At 33.0% G+C, this 1424-nt stretch overlaps 1 protein-coding gene across 1 annotated transcript in view; it reads right to left on the bottom strand.

The window, feature by feature from the left end:
• The window catches only part of LOC107550170 (multiple PDZ domain protein-like), a 77274-nt gene that overhangs the window by 17485 nt on the left and 58365 nt on the right, over nucleotides 1–1424 (bottom strand). The window contains exons 29-31 of the mRNA XM_016231407.1: nucleotides 1236–1245; nucleotides 1072–1163; nucleotides 909–981 (exon numbers count right to left, since the gene is read on the bottom strand). Of these exons, the coding sequence (XP_016086893.1) occupies nucleotides 909–981; nucleotides 1072–1163; nucleotides 1236–1245 (175 nt within the window). The remainder of the gene's footprint in view (nucleotides 1–908; nucleotides 982–1071; nucleotides 1164–1235; nucleotides 1246–1424) is intronic.

Raw genomic sequence — 1424 nt, 5'->3', positions numbered from 1 at the left:
GGTTGGGTTAAATGTTTAACCTTCCGGGTAGTAATCCAACCGCTGGGTAAAAACAACCCAATTGCTGGGTTTGTCCCTATTTTACCCAGCACTGTGTTGTATTTAACCCAGCATTTTTTAGAGTGTACTATTAATAAGCAGAAAATTAGGAATTTATTGAGGGAAAAGTCATAGTTAATAGTGAATAAGTGTTGCCTATTCTGAAGTATTACCGGAATGAATATATATATTTTTATGTAATTTCTTAATTACTTCTATTGTCTTTGAATTATGGATAAAGTACTGCTGAATGTACTGACAAGCATTTTTACCAATTATAATATATTTGCGATCACACATTTGTAATGAAGTCTCAGTTTATTGCATTTAAAATATATTAAGTTTAAATGTAAAATTGAATAGCACACTCCAGTTAAAAAAAATAATCAAGTACAGTATTTTACATGTCACATCAAAAAAAGTTGATTGAAAACACAATGATTTAAAATGTACTTTAGAGTAAAACATTTAATTTGACATTATTACAAAGGTCAATTTTCAAAAGTGTCTCTTTAAGTCACTTAAGTCAAGTCACCTTTATTTATATAGCGCTTTTAACAATACAGATTGTGTCAAAGCAATTTTACAGTATTAAATAGGAAAATAGTGTCAATAATGCAAAATTATAATAGTAAACACTAAATTTTCAACTTAAGTGGCCTTTTATTTCAATACTTTTATATTATCTGCATCTACAGTTTAAAAAATATATACTTTTAATATTTGAAGTACACTACAAGTGCACATTCAGTTCAATTAAGAGCACTTCTTTTTCACAAGGGACTGAAGTTGACTAAAACCGATTCAGAAATGAAGTAAATAAAGTCTTTTAGAGTTAGGGTTTGGCACACAGATGTGTGTGAGTTCACCTCTGTGTGTGAGTCCGGTGAGTCCGTCTCCTTCATCGGCCCGACAGCCATCTGACTCAAAGCATCTCTGTTCCTGAAACACACACACACCACACGTGTCAGCCTGCAACAGGCTTCAAAATCTCTTCAGATCAACACCTACACGCCACAACCTTCGACCTACCGGATGAAGATGATCTTGACCTTTGAAGGGGCGCTTTTAATGATGGCAGAGGCGTTCTGATGACTGCGGCCGTACAGAACCTGACCGTTTATCTGCCAAGACAACGAGATGAATCAGAAAATAGCTTGATCTGTTTAGCATGCTTAACTATATTGAATCTGCACTTGCAGTGTACTTAAAAAACATGCAGATAATATATTAATTAACTAAAAGGCCACTTGAATGACTTTAAGAGAGAGACTTTAACGACTGTTTCTGAACACACTTAAGTACACTTTTAATGAGTGACCTTTGTTATAATGTCAAATTAAAAGTTTTACTCTCAAAGTACAATTTTTTTAAATAAACATTTT

This window comes from Sinocyclocheilus grahami, unplaced genomic scaffold (assembly GCF_001515645.1).
Source record: "Sinocyclocheilus grahami isolate Dianchi unplaced genomic scaffold, SAMN03320097.WGS_v1.1 scaffold390.1, whole genome shotgun sequence".
NCBI classification, from domain to species: domain Eukaryota; kingdom Metazoa; phylum Chordata; class Actinopteri; order Cypriniformes; family Cyprinidae; genus Sinocyclocheilus; species Sinocyclocheilus grahami.
The sequence above is the reverse complement of the archived record's forward strand: the minus strand, read 5'-3'. Positions and strand labels throughout refer to the sequence as shown.